Source organism: Montipora foliosa, chromosome 13 (assembly GCF_036669935.1).
Source record: "Montipora foliosa isolate CH-2021 chromosome 13, ASM3666993v2, whole genome shotgun sequence".
Classification (NCBI taxonomy): domain Eukaryota; kingdom Metazoa; phylum Cnidaria; class Anthozoa; order Scleractinia; family Acroporidae; genus Montipora; species Montipora foliosa.
This window is the reverse complement of record NC_090881.1, coordinates 37,022,259-37,044,434: the sequence shown is the minus strand read 5'-3', so window position 1 is coordinate 37,044,434 and position 22,176 is coordinate 37,022,259. Positions and strand designations below refer to the sequence as shown.

Here is a 22,176-nt window from a genome sequence, read left to right as displayed (position 1 = left end):
CTCTGTAAGCAGGATGGGTTCACGAAAATAAACAGGTCTGTTGGAAGCGTCCTTGAGTTTCAACAAAATGAGCCCCGATTTATTTGTGCAGCCAAAATTGAACGAAGCAAAAATCTCCCAAAATGATCGTAACTTTTTATATTCTATATTCACGGTTCAAAATTAATGTCGTTTTCATGTCGTAAATATTTTATTCTCGGTCGACCGTCCCGGAAACTTCCTTCTGCTCTTTCTAATAGTTATTTACTTTTGCATCAATATTTGTTTTGCATAAAGCAAGCTAACAAAATCTGTACCTTGCTGAATTCGCATTTGTTAGCGTTAGTAGTATTTTCGGTCCGATGCTTCTATTTTATGAAGGGGTATATTGTTTAGGTCACCCATCGAGATACTAACCCCGCCGGATTCCTAGGAATTAACTTCAGTTAACTTTAGTATTACAAAGCTGTCAGATGTCCAGAGGGCACGCTTAAACTTGTGGTGAAACGAAGTTGTGAGGGAACTTGAAAATTATTAACATGTCAGCCCAGAAGCCAGTGTTTCTCGCTTCTCTTTTATTTGTTATTCTTCAGAGACTGGGATGCTGTAGTTCAATACCACACAATCCAGTGCCTTCTGATTTTCTGTAACACGTACCACAGGCAACCCAGTGTATGCTTCACGGAAGCATCTCGTTAAATATACCATACGGCCTCGTGAGTTTGTATTTCCCGTCTAGTGCGAAGATTGTTTACATGAAACTCACGCTTTTTGCGAATTTTGAGTGTCATGAAATTACATCATTTGTGTGAAAACATATCCCTTTACTCTAACCCAAAAACATTCAGATAGTAACAAACTTCATATTTTTAACCATTTCTTCTGCTTTTGTGCTGGTCAGCATTGTGATTTGCGATAATTCTCAAGTCTGTTTTTGTATCTCATAGATGTTCAGATTTTCAATTACGTGGCTGCTCAACCTCGCGATTGTGTAAATAGTTCACCCTGAAGTAAAAAAAAAAACGTTTTCAGGAACCCGACAAAGAAGGCTTCGTGACCCGACAGATGAAATGTAAATATTCAGTTAAATATTACAACAAAATTAGAAAACCAAAGACGTTGTTTTACTCTGAAAACGACAAACAATTAACATTTTAATTCATTCAGTTGACACAGGTGATCACGTGCACCTTTATGGTTGCCTAGCACGTGATCAATTTCTTCCTTTTGACAAAACATCATAAGAGGCAGAGACTGCAGACATTTTCGTGTTTTTACGATCGATTGTCATTAATCTTTCGATGAGAATTCGATTCAGAGTTATATGTAAAAACTATGTTATTTTTTCCTTCATCTGTCTTTTGGCTTGTCGTTTTCTGTCAACTCCTGGCTTTTACGTTCTTTCTGGTGCAAACGTAAACCCAAACAATGTTTTGACCTGGCATCAGATGAACAAGAAGAGGAATTGATATAATGAAGCGGAAACAACATCTTCAGTCCTTTCTTGGTGTGTGCAATAAACGTTTGCTAAGTGCAACTGCAAGACATGCATGACATGCTGGAAAACGTCCGTCCGAGCAATTTGCGGTTAGTTTTTTTGCAGACTATTTATTTAAAGAAGAATCGCGAGTGGATTTTACTCAAGAGCGTGTTTTGTTATCTTAATTTAAACTGAATTTATTACCAAAGCTTAAAAACCTGAAAGACCTCAAAATGGGACAGGACATTACAAAATAATTAAAGGAGTGAATGTGTGAGCCAAAGGGCCTCTGCTGGCGCGACATGTGGGTGACTCTCAAATGGTCTTAATGACCCCCCACTTGAAAAAATTAACTGGAACGCTGCAGTTCAATTCCACTCAATTCAGTGCCTTCTGTTTTTGTGCAACACGTACCACAGGCAACTTAGTGTACGCTTTATGGAGCGTCTAATTGTTGGAACTTTGACGAAAGCATCCGATATCTATAAGTCTTCATATTTATTTCATATCTATATTGATCCAAAAGGTCTAGATAGCAGCAACAATATAGATATTCGTATAAACATAACAACTTTCTTTAATTTTCCAGACATGTTTCGACGGTACATCCGTCATCTTCAGTGTTACATATTTTGAAATCGCCGTTGAATTTAAAGCGCGCGCGATCTTACAAACTTCGTTACATTGCGTTGTCAATATTGTGTATTAAATCAAAACAGAACAAAACAAAAATTTAAATGAGTGACACTTAGTTCCTTACAGGGAGAGAGTCAGGTTAATGTGTTTCACCTGCTGGTTGAGATCGGGCTTCTCCCATTTTATATACATGGATTCCTTAAGCTTCACTTGGTACTTAGTGGCTGCAGAGTCCAGGATCTCGAAGCAATCCTGTGTGCAGGATGCCTTACAAGACTCTGAACTCTGCAGATGTTTAAAAACGTTCGAAGATCTGTCTGAAAGTAAGTGCTCGCGCACTCGTGTGGAGAAGTGTCGGCTGGTTTCACCAACATAACAAGCATTACAACTTGCACACGAAAATTTATAGACCACACGCGTGCGAAGCCCTACGGGGACAGCATCTTTCACATTAAAAAGACTCCTGACTTTGAAAGTAGTGAAGACTAACCTTATATCAATAGGTTTACATAACCGATTAGCAAGTTTGCGTATACACCTCTGTGCCGTGACTGAGAAGTGCCCAACGTAAGGGATTTTAAAGAAAAACTTAGGTGTTTCCTGGGGCTCGATTCCTGAATGAGACTGTATTTTCCCTCCCTTGACTGCTGTCTGAATATATTTAGAAATATATTTGTTGATAAGGTGAAAGATGCTGTCCCTGTAGGGCTTCGCACGCGTGTGGTCTATAAATTTTCGTGTGCAAGTTGTAATGCTTGTTATGTTGGTGAAACCAGCCGACACTTCTCCACACGAGTGCGCGAGCACTTACTTTCAGACAGATCTTCGAACGTTTTTAAACATCTGCAGAGTTCAGAGTCTTGTAAGGCATCCTGCACACAGGATTGCTTCGAGATCCTGGACTCTGCAGCCACTAAGTACCAAGTGAAGCTTAAGGAATCCATGTATATAAAATGGGAGAAGCCCGATCTCAACCAGCAGGTGAAACACATTAACCTGACTCTCTCCCTGTAAGGAACTAAGCGTCACTCATTTAAATTTTTGTTTTGTTCTGTTTTGATTTAATACGCAATATTGACAACGCAATGTAACGAAGTTTGTAAGATCGCGCGCGCTTTAAATTCAACGGCGATTTCAAAATATGTAACACTGAAGATGACGGATGTACCGTCGAAACATGTCTGGAAAATTAAAGAAAGTTGTTATGTTTATACGAATATCTATATTGCTATTAAAGTGCCTTACTCCTGTTTTAAGGATTAAACGTGTCTTGCCTTTTTTGAGAAAGCCTGTTGAACAAAGCACTTCCCCTATGTTTTTATTTCCCGTGGTTAATCTCCCTCATTTGGAAAAGGTGGCATGCAACAATTTAATTATGGAGTTTGTGTTTGATTCATTGTGATGCGCAGATTATAAGGAGAATGATTTAAAGTTTAATATGGACACTTCATTGTACAGAGTTGTCAGTTTATAATCCTGAAGGAAATACTTTTCTTTCCTTCCTCAGGCAAAGAGAAGTCGCAGATGGAGTCACATGCAGATCTTCCAGTCACTTATGTAAGTTTACGGTTTTCAATCTTATGTGCTTCCTCAATAACTGAGCTCTTAATTGTTCACTTTTCAGGTTAACTGTGCCACTGATGAAGAAAATATATTTTTATCATTCTCTGTGAATATGCTGCAAGTCTACCCACCAGGTCTCCTTGCTGTTCGACGCCAAAACATGTTTTTTCCAAGTGTAGGGTACCGTAAACCGATGCTATAGTGACATGGGGCCTTATTTTGCATTTTCACTGTGTAGGCCCCTTCCCTTAAGTGGCAGGAAAGTGGTGCCTAGAAATTTACTATCCGCCTTTATTAGCAGCTCTGTCTAACCTGGGGACAGCTGTTAATAAAGGCGGATAGTAAATTTCTAGGCACCACTTTCCTGCCACTTTCATTGTGTGGAACCCTGCCCTTAAGTGGCAAGGAAGAGGTGCCTAGATATTTACAATCCCCCACTATTTATAGCTCTCTCTCTAACCTCGGTGTTTCACAAAAGTCCTGATACTTTCCGGATTATTTCGGATGACGTAAATGAAGAGAAACGGTTTCAAGTCATGAAACTTTGCAGTTTATTTTTTTAACTCTCGTTTTGAAAACATGTCCAAAGATCAGTTTTTCAGAATAAGATGAACTTAGTTCCACGAATCACTTTTTAAGGCCCAAAAAGTTTTCGGACCTTTTGAGAAACAGGCTTCTGCTTCCTTGGGCTTTGCAAATGAAATGTATCAAGTACTTCCGTTGAGTCCTGAGTGGGTGTATTGCTTCGTCTGAATCTGTTGGGATCGACGAGGGCCGGAAACCCGTACCTCTCTACTTAAAAATAAGTTAAAAATAAGACATGTTAAGATTTCAGGGCCTTAATTTTAAATAGATTGTAAGATACAAGCAAGCACAGGCACCAAGTGAAAGTGGTATTTGCCGTAGATGGATGCATTGGAAGCCTGCTATGATGCACCCTTATTGGACTACTGAGTCGACCGAGAAGGCATCTAACATCACCATGTTTGACCGCTTTTTACGGTAAGTTAACGTCTCCTGTGAGACAAGTTGTGAGTGCTACTTTAAAGGCAGCAAAATGACAGTCTCCTCTTCACTGGCACGTTAATCGTGAACTCACAAAATGACTAGCTCCCAGTTGGTTTGATCGGAAACAAAGACATCATGGGTACAAATCCCGTTGAAACCTGAATTTTTCATTTAGCCACATTCAACGACGGGGAACTTGCACCCAAATCTATAATTACTCTGGTGCATTTGCGTCTGTTAGAAACTAATGCCAAGGCTCAAATAAAAAATACAAAAGAATTCCACTTCAAACTTGATTATTTTAACGACATTAATTTACTATATTTTTGCAACATTCTCTAACACCAGTGATATCTTCATGTCTCACTCCCACCATCTTTCTCTACATGGGGAAGCACTTCCACTTCCAATTGTAGGTAGGGGTTCTCAGTTAGTTTACTATTGTAAACTAGATACATTTGACAAATGATAGGATATAGCCGGAATATACAACTTGTTTATCACAACAAGCATATGCTGTATGATAACCTAATAGCTTGACAACAGGTGAAAGGATAACTAAAAGATCAGAGTTCAAGGCAAGATTCGAAACTACGACCTCCGTAGCACCGATCGGATGCTTTATAGCCATTGAGTAGAAGAACTTGAATCCTGCCTACTTCACTGATTTCTCAATAGTCCTTTGGCCCGTTCGTTGCCAACCAGCTGCATTGACTTCTTTCTTACGAGCGCCTTTCACCTTTCTTTGATTGTACCTGTCCTTACGTTGGCCATGTTGGTGGAAAGAACCGGGAATTGCGAAAAAGTCTTTTGGGAATTTGACTCTATTATTATGCAAAACTTGAGCTACATTTTTCTATTGTTTTGGCACGAAAGTGGCCGTCTTATTACGTGAGTGCAATCAAAGAATTCACGATCAGTATCTGATCTACGTAAGGAAATGCCCAGCAGCTGGATATCCTTCTTTGCGTCGAATTTCTTAGACTTAATTTTTATTTGATCCCTTTCTTTTTTTCTCTTTTTATTTTTGTGTTACAGACCTTTAAGGACTGACTTGTTGATGTCGTCAGGTTCAACACATGATGACAGTAATAAAGGAAAGCTGAATATCTGTAAGCCAGTTGCTGCCTCTTGTGTGGGAAATATCAAAATAAATTGCGAGAAGGACGGAACGGTTGAGTCAGTTTTTATCGACGACAGTACGGACTGCAAAATCAAAGGCAACGAAGCAAAAGAGACGAAAGTTGAGGCTGATTCTTCAAAAACTGAAAGAAGAACAGACGCAGGAAAATCATTGCCGGCATTTAGCGTGGATGATTCTGAAATAAGACGTCCCTCTTCCCCTACTAGGTGTGTAATGAATTTTATATCATTATGATATCGAGGATATTGCATGGTGGCTTGGGGATGCGAATTTTATCTTCTCGTGCTAATAGCATGTCTATTAGCAAGGGCAGCACCCATCGACGGAATCTCGTAGGGGTAAAAAGGTGATATTTGCATTGAGAAAAACCAGTCGGAGCTTGCTGCAAACAAACTACAACGATAAAAGGTTGCACAAAAGAAACAATGGACCCTCCAAGGGCTCGGTTGTTCAAAAGCCAATTAACGCTAATCCCAGATTAAAAAAAGTCACGGCAATGAACATGTACAAGTACAAGAAAGGTACTTGTACATGTTCATTGCCGTGACTTTAACATCTTCAGTTCCCACGGCCTGCTCCCGTTTGACCTTGTAGCTCAGTCGGTAGAGCGGCGGAGATCTAACCCGAAGGTCGTGGGTTCAATTTCCACCCTGGTCAGAGTTTTTCTCTGTCCTTGTGTGGGCCCATTTCCATCAGTAGGGCTAACGCTCACATGGTTCATATGGGATAGAAATCTAGCACTTCACATTACACTCTCTATTCAGTTAACTCTGAATGGCTTCATAGCTCAGTTAGGAGTGCATTTCACAGCCATCGCAGCGCAGCGGTCATGGGTTCGAATCCCGTTGGGGCCACCTGGATTTTTCCTGTGTTTTGAAGAGACAATATTGTTTAAATTGTCCAGTTAAGTGCAAGAATCAATTCTCAATTTCATGTATAATCCACACTTCAAATACAAATTTCTTTCCATTTATCTTTTCTTGAGAACTGTAGTTTTGGGCACAATATGTGACTTTGGTTGTCTGTATTCCCAGACGCGAGTGATGTTGAGCTTGGGGAGGAGAAAAAAGGAGGAACTCAGGGAAAATCACCTTCCATTTTCTTGGTCGTGACATATTTAAAAGTCTTGAAGTGATGGGGCTTTATATTAATATCTAAAAAACTGATCATTTGGCAGGTCAAAACCACTGACGGTTCGAAAAAAGAAAAATGCACACGCCCCATCATTCATATATGACTTCTGAATTTCATATATTCCGTACTTCACATCAACATCCTACTATACTGAAAAGCCGTTTTCTTGAAACTGTAACAACGACATCATTACATGTACTTTGCTGTCATTTTCATTACATTTAAAGTGCCCCTGTGACCAAAAACTCAATTCATATTTTTCTTTGGATTTCAAAACTATGTTGACAAAACACTAAGTGACCCACGTTTTAAGCCTTGATTTCAAAAAGACACCTCTTTATTTTAACTGTAATTTTCCTAATTAATGGTCCGCCATTACTAACATTACGTGCTTGAGAGAGCTGGATCGAGGAGAAAATGACGTCAAAGGCTCACTAGTTTAAGAATGCATTGAAATATCATAGGGGTTGACAAGCCTGACTCACGCTTTCCACCCACGTGTTTTAGCCGTTAAATCTCACAGTTTAGCTTTTACGAGTATATCTTTCAGAGACCTTCCTCGTTTGTATGATATAATTGGAGGTTCTTTGTAGATCTGTCTGAGTAAAGGCTGTTTCTCTATCAGTTGCCAGTGTTTCATGAGAATGTTTTTAAGGCTGGGAACTGATGGTTGATACTGTGTGACAAAGGGCAAAATGGTTTTTTCTCTTGATGGTTTTTGTCGGAGTGCTTCTTTCCTGTTTTCAAAGTGTATTTCAGAGAGAGTTTGAGTTATTAAGTTTCGTGGATATCCTCTCTCTCTAAGATGCTTTTTGAGTTCTTCTAGTCGGTTTTGAAAGTTTTCTTTTGAGGAATTTGTTCTGAGTAACCGGAGGGCTTCGCCTTTTATAAAGCCCTTCTTGACCCCTAAAGGGTGGCAAGACGTGAAATGTGTATATTGGAAAGTTTCAGTAGGTTTGAAATGCGTTCGTACGTCGAGAATTGACGAGCTGTTAAACCGTTTGCCTTTGTACACAATTGTATCCAGAAATGTGACTTTTTCCTCAGAGATTTCTGCTGTGAATTTAATAGTGGCGTGGTGATTATTTGCTTGTTCAATGAAGTGTGTTATTTGTTCTCTTCCGGTACTCCAGAGAGAGAAGATGTCGTCTATATATCTTTTCCAACAGATAGGCTTTATTGCGCTCTTTTTTAATAACTCTGTTTCTACTTTCGCCATGAAGATATTTGCGAAAGCAACAGCGACCTTTGTTCCCATCGCTGTCCCGTGTGTTTGGAGGTAATTTTTTCCATTAAAATGGAATGAGTTTTCTTTTAAAATGAGACTGAGCGCTCGTTCAAGTGACTGTGTTGGAATCGGGGGTTTATCTTTGTAGTGAGTAACATAGGCTTTGCATATAGTTTTGATCCCCTCTTCCTGTGGAATGTTGGTATATAGACTTGTCACGTCCATTGAAACAATGATCCCGTGCTTTGGGACTTCTGTGCTTTCTATGAAATTAATGAAGTCTGTAGAGTCTTTAAGATAAGAAGCCTGTTTTTGTGCTATCGGTTGCAACAGCCTATCAAGAAATGCTGAGATTCTTTCTGTTGGTCCGTCACAACCTGATATTATTGGCCTACCTACTGGTGTAGGCTTGTGAATTTTAGTTAGGGTGTAGAATATGGGAATTCTAGGCGGGCTCGGTGTTTCTAACAGCCATTTTTTTGTCATGTCATCAATGTTTTTATTTTCATGTAGTTCTTGTATTAGTTCTTTCCCTTATATTGAGTTTCCTTAACCATCGGTTCATCTAAAGGTCTATAGTGTTTCGAGTTGTCAAGTAGCGTTTGACCTTCGTTTATTTTGTTTTCTGTGTCCATAATAACGACACAGGAACCTTTGTCTGCTTTTTTCACATTGAGATCTTTGTTTGTTTTTAAAGATTGTAGTGCTTCTCGTTCTTTTGATGACAGATTGTTTTTTGGCTGTGACAGTTTAATTTCTGTCAGTTGTAATTTAACCTCTTCAAGATAACTTTCGAGTGCAACTGAGGGTTGAACTTGTGGTATCCAGTTTGATTTTACATGATAAGGATGTGGTTTGCTATTTTTCCCATGAAAGATATATTTCAGGCGCATCCTTCTCGCAAATTGCTCAAAATCCTGAAGAAGTTGACGCCTGATATGTTGTTCTTTTGTTAATGGTGTGGGTATGAATTTTAACCCTTTAGAGAGTAAATTTATTTCATGATCTGTGGTGTTTTGTCTGGATAAGTTCTTTATGTACCCCCTGTTTCTTTCTAGCTGTGTTCTTTTATAAGCTTGTGCTTTTGAGGTTTTGCGTTCCTTACGCTTTTTACTGCCCGATTTCGACAGTTTGTTGTTTTCCTGTGCACCCTTGTTATGTAAGTTGGACTCAGTAAGTAGACAGGCATACTTTTCACCACTTTTATTTGACATTGTGCTCATGAAGGTTTTAAACTCGTTGAACTTTTTAAAGAAGTTTTCAGCTATCTCTTTTACATTTTGCTCATGAGTGTTCATATTGTCCTTTGATTTCTTGTTTACAGTTCCTTTCGGTCTCTTTTGCCGCTTGAGTGATTTTTTGCTTTCATCTATTCTCCTTTCATGGTACCTGATTAGGGCGTTCACCACCTCTTGTTCTGTTGTTTTTCTTATCCTTTTAATGTCTGTTTTAAAGGCTTCATCTGCCCTTATGCGTGCTCGTGCTTTGTATTGTAATGTCTTTGGGCATGTTCCTCTTTGGGAATGCCTATTCAGGGCTTTTAAAGCCTCCTCTGATTGTTCTATTATTCTTTCTTCCGACAGTGTTTCACTGTAGCGGCGTTTTCGGTTCTGATTTCTTTTCTGGTCCTGTGGTTGATATTTTTTGTCAGAGGTGGTTCCGCGTCTGTTCTCCTTCTTGTCTTTTTTCTTTTTAGCGTCTTTTGGAGATCTTTGGCTCGGTTCGGGGTCAGGTTCAGAAAGGTTGCTTTCTTCTTCGTCGTTTGTTTCGTCGACAACACTGACATCTATTTCGCCAATGTCTAGAAGGTCATCGTTGGAGGTCGTTGGTACGGCAAGGAGGCCTTCTTCTGTTAGCATTTTTTCTGACATTTTCGTTCGGCGTTCTATCAGAATGGTCAGGCAAGACCGCGGTTTCGATCCTATCTTATGGATCTCTTCAGTTGCCGATTCCGGGGAACGATAGAGAAGTCTCTCTGTTTGTTTAGCTAGAGGAGTTTCTTAGCCTCTTTTATACTCGTTTGTATTCTTCAGTAGTGTGACTTGATTGGCTGATTTATAGTTTGTTCTTATTGGCTGTATAAAGGTGTATTTTTGTGAACCCCTTTGTTCGGTGGTATCTGTTCTTTTTTATGTGGCTCTAAAGCATTGTTTACGACACCTTTATCATTATTGGTCTTCTTCTTGTTGTTCTGTCTTTATACTTTTGAACCTTTGTCTTTCATTTAGTGCCTTGTAAAAGTGCCCATGAACATGACATCCATAGGTTGTACTCGCACGTTGTGGATCGGGGCCTGTCAGATAAAAATCACATTGAAATATCATAGGGGTTGACAAGCCTGACTCACGCTTTCCACCCACGTGTTTTAGCCGTTAAATCTCACAGTTTAGCTTTTACGAGTATATCTTTCAGAGACCTTCCTCGTTTGTATGATATAATTGGAGGTTCTTTGTAGATCTGTCTGAGTAAAGGCTGTTTCTCTATCAGTTGCCAGTGTTTCATGAGAATGTTTTTAAGGCTGGGAACTGATGGTTGATACTTTGTGACAAAGGGCAAAATGGTTTTTTCTCTTGATGGTTTTTGTCGGAGTGCTTCTTTCCTGTTTTCAAAGTGTATTTCAGAGAGAGTTTGAGTTATTAAGTTTCGTGGATATCCTCTCTCTCTAAGATGCTTTTTGAGTTCTTCTAGTCGGTTTTGAAAGTTTTCTTTTGAGGAATTTGTTCTGAGTAACCGGAGGGCTTCGCCTTTTATAAAGCCCTTCTTGACCCCTAAAGGGTGGCAAGACGTGAAATGTGTATATTGGAAAGTTTCAGTAGGTTTGAAATGCGTTCGTACGTCGAGAATTGACGAGCTGTTAAACCGTTTGCCTTTGTACACAATTGTATCCAGAAATGTGACTTTTTCCTCAGAGATTTCTGCTGTGAATTTAATAGTGGCGTGGTGATTATTTGCTTGTTCAATGAAGTGTGTTATTTGTTCTCTTCCGGTACTCCAGAGAGAGAAGATGTCGTCTATATATCTTTTCCAACAGATAGGCTTTATTGCGCTCTTTTTTAATAACTCTGTTTCTACTTTCGCCATGAAGATATTTGCGAAAGCAACAGCGACCTTTGTTCCCATCGCTGTCCCGTGTGTTTGGAGGTAATTTTTTCCATTAAAATGGAATGAGTTTTCTTTTAAAATGAGACTGAGCGCTCGTTCAAGTGACTGTGTTGGAATCGGGGGTTTATCTTTGTAGTGAGTAACATAGGCTTTGCATATAGTTTTGATCCCCTCTTCCTGTGGAATGTTGGTATATAGACTTGTCACGTCCATTGAAACAATGATCCCGTGCTTTGGGACTTCTGTGCTTTCTATGAAATTAATGAAGTCTGTAGAGTCTTTAAGATAAGAAGCCTGTTTTTGTGCTATCGGTTGCAACAGCCTATCAAGAAATGCTGAGATTCTTTCTGTTGGTCCGTCACAACCTGATATTATTGGCCTACCTACTGGTGTAGGCTTGTGAATTTTAGTTAGGGTGTAGAATATGGGAATTCTAGGCGGGCTCGGTGTTTCTAACAGCCATTTTTTTGTCATGTCATCAATGTTTTTATTTTCATGTAGTTCTTGTATTAGTTCTTTCCCCTTATATTGAGTTTCCTTAACCATCGGTTCATCTAAAGGTCTATAGTGTTTCGAGTTGTCAAGTAGCGTTTGACCTTCGTTTATTTTGTTTTCTGTGTCCATAATAACGACACAGGAACCTTTGTCTGCTTTTTTCACATTGAGATCTTTGTTTGTTTTTAAAGATTGTAGTGCTTCTCGTTCTTTTGATGACAGATTGTTTTTTGGCTGTGACAGTTTAATTTCTGTCAGTTGTAATTTAACCTCTTCAAGATAACTTTCGAGTGCAACTGAGGGTTGAACTTGTGGTATCCAGTTTGATTTTACATGATAAGGATGTGGTTTGCTATTTTTCCCATGAAAGATATATTTCAGGCGCATCCTTCTCGCAAATTGCTCAAAATCCTATTACGCCAACAATTTAGCAGGGATGTTTCATTCCATGGTTTTTCAACGCCGCTTTCTTAATTTCAGTTTCTCATTACGTTATTACGCTATTACGATGAACCACTTTCAGAGTATATGTATGGTCTTGGCACTTTTCATGATAGTTGTTACGCTATTACGCCGTAAATATTTTGTGTAAGGATTTTCCATTCCGTGTTTGTTCAACGTTGCAATCTTAGTTTTTCATTACGTTATTACGTTATTATGATGAACATCTTACAGGGATGTTTCAACGCCGCTTTCTTAATTTCAGTTTAATAGTTTGTTATTACGCTATTACGATGAACCACTTTCACAGTATATGTACGGTCTTGGTCAAGCTCGACACTTTCATGATAGTTGTTACGCTATTACGCCGTAAATATTTTGTGTAAGGATTTTCCATTCCGTGTTTCTTCAACGTTGCAATCTTACTTTTTCATTACGTTATTACGCTGTTATGATGAACATCTTACAGAGTAAATGTACGGGTTTTGTCAAGCTCGATATTTTTCAAATTACACAACTACGCCAATATGTGATTGTTCAACAGCACATTACTACGCTATTACGATGGACATTTTAAGCCGGAAAAGCAAAAGGACAGACATGTACCGCTGTTCGTACATTTGGTACATTTCATGGATCGAAGAGACGTTTAAAAACTCACGACATTGAAGACTCCGTAAAGCAAAGGAAGGAAAATCCCATTGCTGCCCTTTCCGTTGTCTCCCACCCCTCCCTAAACAAGTGGCTGATAAAAAAAAATGCAAGTGAAAAGAAACAAAAAAGGGTATTACGCAGTTGCGAAGTGAAGAAAAGAAACAAAACGGTATTACGCTGTTACGAAGTAATAAGCAAAAAACGAAAAAACAGCAAACCTAAAACAGGCAACATATGACTGTATGATAACCTAATAGCTTGGCAACAGGCGAAAGGATAACTAAAAGATCAGAGTTCAAGGCAAGATTGGAAACTACGACCTCCGTAACACCGATCGGATGCTTTATAGCCATTGAGTAGAAGAACTTGAATCCTGCCTACTTCACTGATTTCTCAATAGTCCTTTGGCCCGTTCGCTACCAAGCAACTGCACTTTCTTACGAGCGCATTATACCATTCTTTGATTTCACCAGTCGCTACCAGAGATGTATTCAGAGTGCGTCATTGCGTCCTGGGACGCACTCGTTTTCGTTTTAGACGCATAGAATATCGAACAAAGGGTCCAGTTGGACGCAGAAAAAAAGCGAATCTTTATGCAAATTACGAACGTCGGAAAAAACATGCGAACGGCGTATTTCACAAGGAAATTGAACATTCCCATTTCTCACATCGGAGAAATGATCGTGTTCCTGAAATTTCAAGGTAAGCTGTTATTTTCGGATTTTTGTAGTCGAATAATTTCATTTTTTCGCCATTTAGCATTATGTCCACCTTCATAAATTCTGTTTTGAATTCGCACGGTTGCGTGACACGATCTGAGCTGTTTTTTACGTGAGACAATCGGCGACACTTTCGATCTGCCGCGAGTGATAATAAAACATTTCAGTCGAAGTCCAGTTTGTTGCATGCTTTCCAAGTGAATTTCAAGCAATAGTTCGCTTATCATGAGTGAAATGACAGAGAATCCAAAGGCAAAGTATGTTATATTTTTGTTTTGTGCGACCCTGTTGATATTAATTCCGCGCGTGCACGTGTCATTGTCTCGGTTCTTGTTTTGCACGTAACTTGTCTGTTTAGCAAATTATGCAACTTTTCTTCAGAGTTAGTGTTAAAATTAATGTGTTAAACATGAAACTTGAATGTATTCAATCGCTTGGTTATTAACATTGGCCATGGCGAAGTCACGGCCGCACGGGCCGACGATGAAGTGTGTATCGATCGCTTACATTTGTTTACTCTTTTGTTCCTAAATTACACCTCAAGTGTAGTTAAAATAATTGAGATTCAGTTCTGTTTTTTTTTGCTGTGGAGATCTAGATCATTTATCAACTGGAGCCAACAGTTCCTACAGCATACGGATTCGATTCCTCGAGACGTTTTCAATGTGATCGATGCAGCTTTGACAGCCCATACATTTTGATCTATGAATCAACAGGCACAACAGTTTCAAAGAAATTTTTTTGCAATTAGAAATCTGAAAGGGTACTGCAGCAGCAATTAAGAGGCAATAGATCGCATAATAATTCTTTAATATTAACTGGACCCCAAAATTTTGCAATGGACCCCCCAAATTTTCAAAAAGGGGTCCATAGGACCCCCAAATTTGAAAACCTGGATACATCTCTGCCGGCTACGGTGGCCATGTTGGTGGAAAGAACAATTGCGAAAAAGTCTTGGAAATTTGACTCTATTATTATGCAAAACTTGAGCTACATTTTTCTATTGTTTTGACACCAACATGGCCGTTTTATGGCGTGAGTGAAATCACTTGGATATCCTTCTTTGTGTCGAATTTCTTAAAGACGTAATCTTTATTTGATAGCTTTCCTTTTTTCTGTTATTATTTTTGTGTGTTAAAGATATTTAAAGACGCTGAACAACGAAAGTGAGGATCTACAGCTCAGGTTACCAGCAATGTTGAAAAGGAGGAGGGCTTTATTAGAACCAAGGAGTCTAACGAGGAGGGCTATATTAGAACTACACGAAACCGAAGGTAAAGCTCATGTTTCAAAAGCTAAAACATCAAAGGAAAATTTCGCGAAGTGCACAAGGGATGCGTCATTTTCAGGCGACTGGACGGACTCCACAATTAAAGTAAACATAGGAGAAGAAACGAAAGTTCAAGCTGATTCTTCGATACTCAAAGAGGGTCTCCCGCTTCTGCTTTGAGGTGTGTGGTGAAGTCTACATATGACTCTAATGATAACCTAATAGCTTGGTAACAGTTTATTTTATTTTATTGTTTTTATTTATGTATTTATTCATGTATTTATTTATTATTTGCCACACAACACACAAACTTATTAGGACAAAAACATAACGATGGAAGAAAATCGAAGTAAAAATAGTGGCGAGGAAGCCATAATAGAGACCACAAGGCTTCTAGAGAAACGCTTCCCCGATTACTGTTGAATCAAAAAGTCATACAAAATGACATGGGTAACAAATTACGCCTTAATTTTGATGCGAAATATCCGCGTTAATTTATAATTTCTTATGTGAAAGTACAATGTTGTCATGGCAACTTTTCGTACAGTGCCAAAATGGCGTCTTATGAATGTAATTTGTCACCCATGATATTAACAGCTAATCAAATGGTGTACTTGTGAAATAAGGGAATAATTTCAGTTACCTAAAGGCTCAGGAAATTATTGGATTTTGGACAAAACGCGCGTGAAATTATTCCCTAATTTCACTCGTCACCATTTGATTACCCATACTTATAATACTATGGAAGAATGGCGAATTAACAATAAATTACAAAAGAGCAATCCAGGGCAACATTGGTGGAAGGCGAGTGCTCTCACCACTGCGCCAGCCCTGCTCGTGTTTATCATGAACTCATAAAATAACTCGGCTCCCAGTTGGTTTGATAGCTGAAGTGGTAGAGCACTGCATCGTTAATGCATGGATCGTGGGTTCAAATCCTGTTAAAGCCTGGATTTTTTATTGAGCCACTTTCAGCAACTGGGAACCGTACAAGCAAATCTACGGAAAATAAAAAACGAATACTTACAACATGAAAGGAAGGTTTGAATAAAACAACAATTACAAATGGAGGAAGGGATGGCCAAAATTGAACTAGATTAAAGAATGGATTGCAATTGGAGTTTTTGAAAACTGTTCAATGTAAAATGTTTTTAACGTTTATGTCAGTTTTTTATAAATTTAATTTTGTATACTCGGCAGACATTTCTTTGTCACGAAGCTTTGAGTTGTGTTGTTCAAAGGTGATTTGAGGGTTATAATGTTCAGGCCCCAGTTTTTCAAACGATTGATAGCGCTATCTGCCGGATAAATTACTATCCAGTGGATAAGTCATGGCGAAACCAATGGATAGTGATTAATCTGGTGGATAGCGTTATCCACCTTTTGAACAACTGGGGCCAGGATCACTTCCAGTAAAGTGCGAGGATCACTTCTCTCATTCTTCTCTAACCCGCACTTCGAACATATATATAGCACAAAAGTATGTTACAAGGAAAAGGAAGCTCGCTTTTTCTTGGCAAATCGTGTTAGCTACATGTGGAAGATAAAAATAATACCTTCACTGAGCTTTTTAGAAAAGGGCGAATCCTAGTATTTAATCAGTATCTATATAATAAAAGCGAGAAGCTTGGCAACAGGTGAAAGGACAACGAAAAGTTGTACAAACAAAACGATAGACGCAGGACTAAATAATGCGTAGCAAAATTAGATCAACTTTTCGTGACAGTGACTTAAAAGAACTCTAATCCTGCCTAGTACACTGATTACTTAGTCAGTCCTTTGGCCCGTACGTTGCAAAACGGGGTGATAATAATCTTTCTTAGGGCGGGCGCATTGCATAATTCTACATTAATATCTGCTTGTTGTTAGGAAATGCCCAGCAGCCAGATATTCGCCAGGTTTTCGATTTAGCTAGCTGGTTTTCGCGAGTTGTTTTGATAATGTGAACATTCAAACCATAATATGCACCATAAAAGGACGTATGCAAAACATGGACCACGGCTGTGGACGCGGTCCATGGAGCCCTTCATGGGCCCGGTCCATGGACTACCCCTGTGGACCACCCCTTATTTTGTACAGTTACAAGCAGTGGCTCCCAAAAGGATTTGAACTCATGACCTCTGCGATGCCGGTGCAATGCTCTACCAACTGAACTATGAAGCCACTCAGTTGGGCGCAGGTCATTTTTTGCACTTAGCCGACCGGTGGGCTCAGTTGGTTTAGCATTGGACTACCGTGCGGGAGGTCGTGGGATCAAAATCCCGGCCGGGCCGGACCAACACTCAGGGTCTTTAAATAACTGAGGAGGAAGTGCTGCCTTTGTAATGGCATCTTCAAATAGTTAGACTTTCGAATCTTCTCGGGTAAGGACGACAAACTGTTGGCTCCATGTCACATCACTTGCGTGGAACGTTGAAAAACATACACTGTTCGAGAAGAGCAGACTACTTGTTATTCAGGTAAGATCACGGTAAACTACACGGCTGTCACTTGCGCCAGAAAAAAGCAGTCTGGCGAAGTACCCCACAAAATGTTGTTCATTGACCTTGAAGAGCCCTAAAGGGAGTGGTGAACTACATATTCATTCACTCACTCACTCACTCACTCTTTCACTCACTCACTCACTCACTCATTCATTCATTCATTCATTCATTCATTCATTCATTCATTCATTCATTCATTCATTCATTCACTCACTCACTCACTCACTCACTCACTCACTCACTCACTCACTCATTCATTCATTCATTCATTCATTCATTCATTCATTCATTCATTCAATTTGTGGGCTCATTTGTTCCGGTGAAGGACTCGATCTGAATGATTGAAATGAATGTACATTTGAAGTGCGGGTTGAAGACGAATAACGAACAAAAGCAAGGTGACACATGCTAACACCAACACCGGGTTGGTGTGAGCTTGTGTCACCTTGCTTTTTTTCGTTTTTGTTTGTTTGTTTGTTTGTTTGTTTTTTCACTTTAAGACGAATCCCTTCAGAGTCACCAAATAGGTGGTATAGGTGTCTCGATCTAGAAGAGAGAACTGCTTAGATCAGTAGCCCATACCCTAGGGGCGATCAACAGCCCGATATTCCTGTCATGGCGTTTTCACAGACCGTGATTTAGTTTTTTGATTGAATTTCCCACGGATGCGACTCCCGAAGGAGCCCGATGACCAATCACAAGAAACTTGACCTTATAGCGTTACCGAACGGAAGTAGCTTTGTTTCTTGTGGTCTGCAAAAATGCCGTGACACAACCACTTGTTCACTCCTAGCCATTGGCTCCCGCTTAAATTGTCCAGATAAGTGCGTGCATCACTTTTCTGTTTCGTCTAAAGATTTTTCTGCTTGTAACTTTACAGACTAAGGGGTGGTCCACAGGGGTAGTGCATGGACTGGATCCATGAAGGGGTCCATTGACCGTGTCCACAAGGGTGGTCCATCGACCTGGGGTCCATGCTTTGTATACGTCCACCATAAAATCACAATCACGTAAAACATGTATATGCACACAGATCAACGGCCTCAATTTTAGTACACGATAAAAAAGAAATTTCTCTCGGATTTGCATATCCTAAGGGTGTGTATTCGTCTATCTTTTATTTTCTTAAAGATAAAATTTTCATCTGATACCTCTTTATTTCTGTTATTTTTGTGTGATAAAAGGATTTCAGGGCTACCTGGTTGATGCAGTCTTAAGTCTGCAGTGGATACGACGTTTTCAGAAGACTTACGGATTACAGTTAAAAGCAACATTAGACTCTGGAGAATCATTACCGACCTTGGCCATGGACAGCTTTAAACCCGCCAGCGGTCGCGAGTTCTTTAACTGGTGTGTATTGAATTCGCAATCAACTTCACTTCACGTTGAAGTCAACGGAACCTTAAAGATGATGACCACTCTCCATCCCAGAATTGACAGCAACGATAACATTTTTGAGCGCACATTGGTTACCCATCTTATTTCTGGTTTAGCACAGATCAAGTCACTAACTACTCTCCATCTCACAATCAACAGCAACTGTGCCATTCTTGAGCACACATGTGGGGCCTATTTTGGCATTCGTTTATCAAAAATCAAGTCACTAATTGCTCTCTATTTCAGAATTAACAGCAACGATGGTGTTTTTGAGAGAGGGGCTGCCATGGCTGTTTTGAACGCAGATTTGCATACGATCGGCATAGGGGTTTGGCAAACAACAAGTCGCGGACTGCAATCTAAATGTAAAAAAATGTAAATGCTTTGTTTATAGTGGAAGTGCACTTAGCTATCAAGCTAGTTTACAGGCACCCCACTTTTAACAATGTGAAAGAAACAATTCAAAGTTAACAGAAACGTTATTAAGAACCCCAACTGGCAGGAGGCAACCAGTTGGCTATTTACAAAGCGTGGTAGAGTTGAATCCGGGACAACCGGAAACAAATCCTAACCAGAGGTTAGAACGGGATTTGAACCCGGAGCAGCCGCATGCAAACCCAACGCCCTAACCACTCGACCTCGACCATCTGTTTAAAGATCAACAATCGTAGAGTCTCGCTTGATGAAGCATTGCTACGTGATCCAATCAATTTTCGAGGGTCCTTAGTGGATCCCATCTGCAGTCCCAAAAACACGAAAAAGTGCATTAATGATTTGCTCAAGAGATAATCCCAAGAATTTCGCTTCGCCCTTAATTACCAGTTGTGTCGGGTGCATGGCCATTGGTGATAGGGGGCGTCTATTCGGTGGGAGCACCTCCGGCCAGTCCCACCTCGTTACATTACCCTAACAAGCTTCGAAAGTCATCCATCTTGTGCGATTCCACAAACTATAACCCTAAACCTAACCTCATTACACTTGCGATGAGAAAATCTTCGAAGAAATGTGGTCGTGCTTATTTGTTCCAAAATTGCACTCGAAATCATAAAGATATAACTAAATAATAACTAAAAAATTGATGCAAACAAGTTAGTGTTAAGAATGGAGGTCTTTCCAGAGGAAACTCTAGCTGGTTTGTAAGCAATTTCTAGGGACACCTAAAACAGTATTTTAATGAACGAATGCTAGTGGACGAACGAAAGGATCTAATGAGAGATCTTTTGTTTTCGTCCACCAATAATACAAACTGGTCTGGCCCCTCAAGAAATAATTTTGTTTTCCTTCAGAGAAAAAAAGTGATTTCTTTGGGGCAAGACAATTTAGTAAGTTGATTTTAGGGTAACAACCACGACATCTTTTATTGTACCTAACATATTATAATCAGAAAGGTACTGACCTCCAGAAATCACTATAATGAATTAAAAATGCCTGGGGGTCATATTCAGGAAATACTTTACTTCGCTATAATTGGAGCGGTTATTCAAGGTTCTTTCATCAGCTTTTATAGTTCCTGTACGGTGGTCAATTTACATTGTCAGCTCCGTTGATAAACCAAAAATTTTGGTTCTTACGCATTCGATTGAGTTTATATGAGTTCAACATTAGGCATTTTTCGCTAGGATTATAGTTTTGTTTCGTTTGTATATAGTCTCGTTAATTCTTTGAGGTCTTCGTCTAGGTTTTATGTAAAAAGTAAGTCAAATTAAATAAGTGTAAAAAGTTAGGATATCGCGTCTGAACACGGACAAAACTTTCTATTCTGCCACGGTTATATACCCTGTTGAATACAAATTCGGCATGACCGCTGCCTGGACGAAATATATATAGTTTACGTCATAGAAAGTGCGGCGTATGGGGTTTTATTCACGAGTCGTTTGTGTCAAAAACCCGAACGAATTTGCACGAGATGCACGAGTGATTGGCGTGGAAAGGCCTTTACGCTATCATTGATTGGTTATACTCCCACACGTGAAAGAGCCGTACGCCATTGTGATTGGCTGTTTTGGCTTTTTTCACATGTGAAAATAAAGCGAGAAGATTTGTACAAATGAGCTTTATGTGTATTAAACGATTATTCTCCTAAGAAACATACAAATTGTAATGTTGAAGTTGAAAAAGAAAATTAATGGCAGGAAATGCTGTTAACTGATTGGTTTGCACAGAGTACACTTGCATTCAAGTGAAGATGATAGTGACATCCGTGTCAACTTTCTCCTGATGAGGAGAGCAGTTAAATCTAAAATTTACTCAGAAATACCGCAGAACTGGAACAGGCTACTGTTTTAACAACTTTTCTTCACACGACCACATTTATATTGTACGTACTAGTGGATATGATTAGCTTGATTCTGGGAGAAACTGCTGTCCAGGCAAGCGAAATGTTCAGTTCTGGTTTCCGTCCTAGAGAGCTGAATTAAGCACGCGACGTTTTTGAGACTTTCACGACAACCAGAGGAAAGCAGTCCGCATGCCAGGACAGTAGTGTCCCCCAGATTTTTAAATTAATCATCTCTAATGGAGAAAAGATACTTTTCAATATAAATGCGGTTCTATGAAGACAAGTTAAAAAGGAAAACAGTTCACTTCCTGTTACCGTCCGCCTCTCAAAAACGTCGCTTGCTAAGCTCTCAGATGTTTACATGTCACGGAGACCTAAGCTTGAGAAACGTTTAATGCAAAGATTAGCAGTATCCTCGCTCGATTCCCTCTCTCTTGTCCGTGGGAATCCCACAATCTTGACGTTACATTGATAGCTGTATTGTTGCATTGCTTCCAAAGCTTGAGAAACTGGATTTACTAAACCCGATAAGTCAGTTAGTCTTTCATAATCGCTTCATGTTCTCTTTAACTTGAATCCTTGAAAGAAAAAAACTGCAATTGTCAGCGGTAAGGGGCAAAATCGGGAAGGAAAAAAAATTGTACCAGAAACGTTGTCCCGAATAGTTGAACTCGCGCCAAAAAAAGCGTGCTAAAACTTCTGCCAAATTGAGTAGCGCTGCAAAGACGAACTCGAGCCAGAAAACTCGTACCAAAAAGACGAACTCGTGCCGAAAACTGGAAACTCGTGTCAAAATAAGTACATGTAGTCCATGTCGTCCTGAAAACCCGAAGTCGTGCCGAAAAAGTTGAAGCCGTACCCAGGATTATCCAAATTCATTGCAAATAATAAACGCATGAGACAATAATTGGAAAGAAAAATGTGGTCGCCTCCGTAACCGTGGCTCATACAGGACATCTATTGAAAAGGTCACCACGTTGATTTAAATGGAAGTTGTATGTTTTGTCCACTGAGAAAATCCGAACTGCATTTCCACCAAATTTACAACTGGGATTTTTAAATGGACAATTCGAGTTGCATTTATCGCGAAATTCACAATTCGAATGTCTACTGCAAAAATCCATTTTTATTTTTTCCATTTTGATTGGCTAACACAAATGCAGTTTTTAGGTAACACAGTGCAGA

At 39.5% G+C, this 22,176-nt stretch overlaps 1 protein-coding gene across 2 annotated transcripts in view; it reads left to right on the top strand.

The window, feature by feature from the left end:
- LOC137982626 (uncharacterized) overlaps nucleotides 1-22,176 on the top strand; it is a 63,575-nt gene that overhangs the window by 39,671 nt on the left and 1,728 nt on the right. For both annotated transcript variants that reach the window (XM_068829751.1, XM_068829752.1), the window contains exons 18-22: nucleotides 3,603-3,652; nucleotides 4,512-4,660; nucleotides 5,705-6,016; nucleotides 14,724-15,034; nucleotides 18,521-22,176. The exon at nucleotides 18,521-22,176 is cut by the window's right edge. In XM_068829751.1, coding sequence (XP_068685852.1) covers nucleotides 3,603-3,652; nucleotides 4,512-4,660; nucleotides 5,705-6,016; nucleotides 14,724-15,033 — 821 coding nt within the window. In that variant the 3' untranslated portion in view covers nucleotide 15,034; nucleotides 18,521-22,176. The remainder of the gene's footprint in view (nucleotides 1-3,602; nucleotides 3,653-4,511; nucleotides 4,661-5,704; nucleotides 6,017-14,723; nucleotides 15,035-18,520) is intronic.